Source organism: Oncorhynchus gorbuscha, unplaced genomic scaffold, assembly GCF_021184085.1.
Source record: "Oncorhynchus gorbuscha isolate QuinsamMale2020 ecotype Even-year unplaced genomic scaffold, OgorEven_v1.0 Un_scaffold_1291, whole genome shotgun sequence".
NCBI lineage: Eukaryota > Metazoa > Chordata > Actinopteri > Salmoniformes > Salmonidae > Oncorhynchus > Oncorhynchus gorbuscha.
In genome coordinates, this window is record NW_025746111.1 from 159,344 (window position 1) to 160,136 (window position 793).

Consider the following 793-nt stretch of genomic DNA (forward strand, 5'->3'; position numbering starts at 1 on the left):
TGTAGGTACAGATCTCTTCTCTAACTGTACAGAGGAGTGTAAGGCCCTGGGTCACTCCGACCGCTGCTGGATGCCAGCCTTCGTCGCTGGTGACGGTCGCCAGGGCACCGGTGGCGATTACCGTAGCAACCTGCATGTGCCAGGCATGGACTCCGTGCCGAACACTGAGGTACCCGCCACCGCCGCGTCCGGTCACCACGACAATGACCTTACGCTGACTTCTGACCTCACGACCTCTGATAGGTCATTCTCTACGTTCGGAAAAGATGGCGGCGGATGCACCACACTGCCACGGTCAATGCACCACCTCCACCACCACCACCTCCACCAGTCACATCAGCTGCATGTCCAACACAACAGCCCAGCTAGAGCTACAGCCACTACTACTACAGACACCAGGCTAGAGAGGAAAGACTATGAGTCCTTAAGGGGTACACTACCGCTACCATACAAACCCACCTTCTGTGAGTATGAGTACCAGACTACGTCACTAGAGCCCTACGACTTTGGCCTGGTCCACTATCCATATTAGCTACTTTTTGAAAGAAATTCTGATCTGATAATATTTTTTTAAATATACTTTTGAAAAGAACTCTGATCTGTAAATATAAACATTATAAAAATCAAAAATAAATTCTGATCTGATTATATTTTTTAAATATACTTTTTAAAGAAACTCTGATTTTATAATATTTTTTAAATATACTTTTGCAAATAACTTCTGATCTGATAACATTTTTAAAAGATACTTTTTGAGAATTGAGATAGTCTATTGCTTTTTAATTTGTGTATT

The 793-nt window shown here is 43.5% G+C and overlaps 1 protein-coding gene across 2 annotated transcripts in view; it reads left to right on the forward strand.

Annotated features, from left to right (window-relative positions):
• LOC124022098 (protocadherin-10-like) overlaps positions 1–569 on the forward strand; it is a 32,003-nt gene extending 31,434 nt beyond the window's left edge. Inside the window, exon 4 of one of the 2 annotated variants that reach the window (XM_046337141.1) lies at positions 12–569. In XM_046337141.1, the coding sequence (XP_046193097.1) occupies positions 12–532 (521 nt within the window). In that variant the 3' untranslated portion in view covers positions 533–569. Of the gene's footprint in view, positions 1–5 lie in introns of both variants that reach the window. The other variant, XM_046337140.1, reaches the window with a different exon arrangement.
• Positions 570–793: the final 224 nt, after the last annotated feature.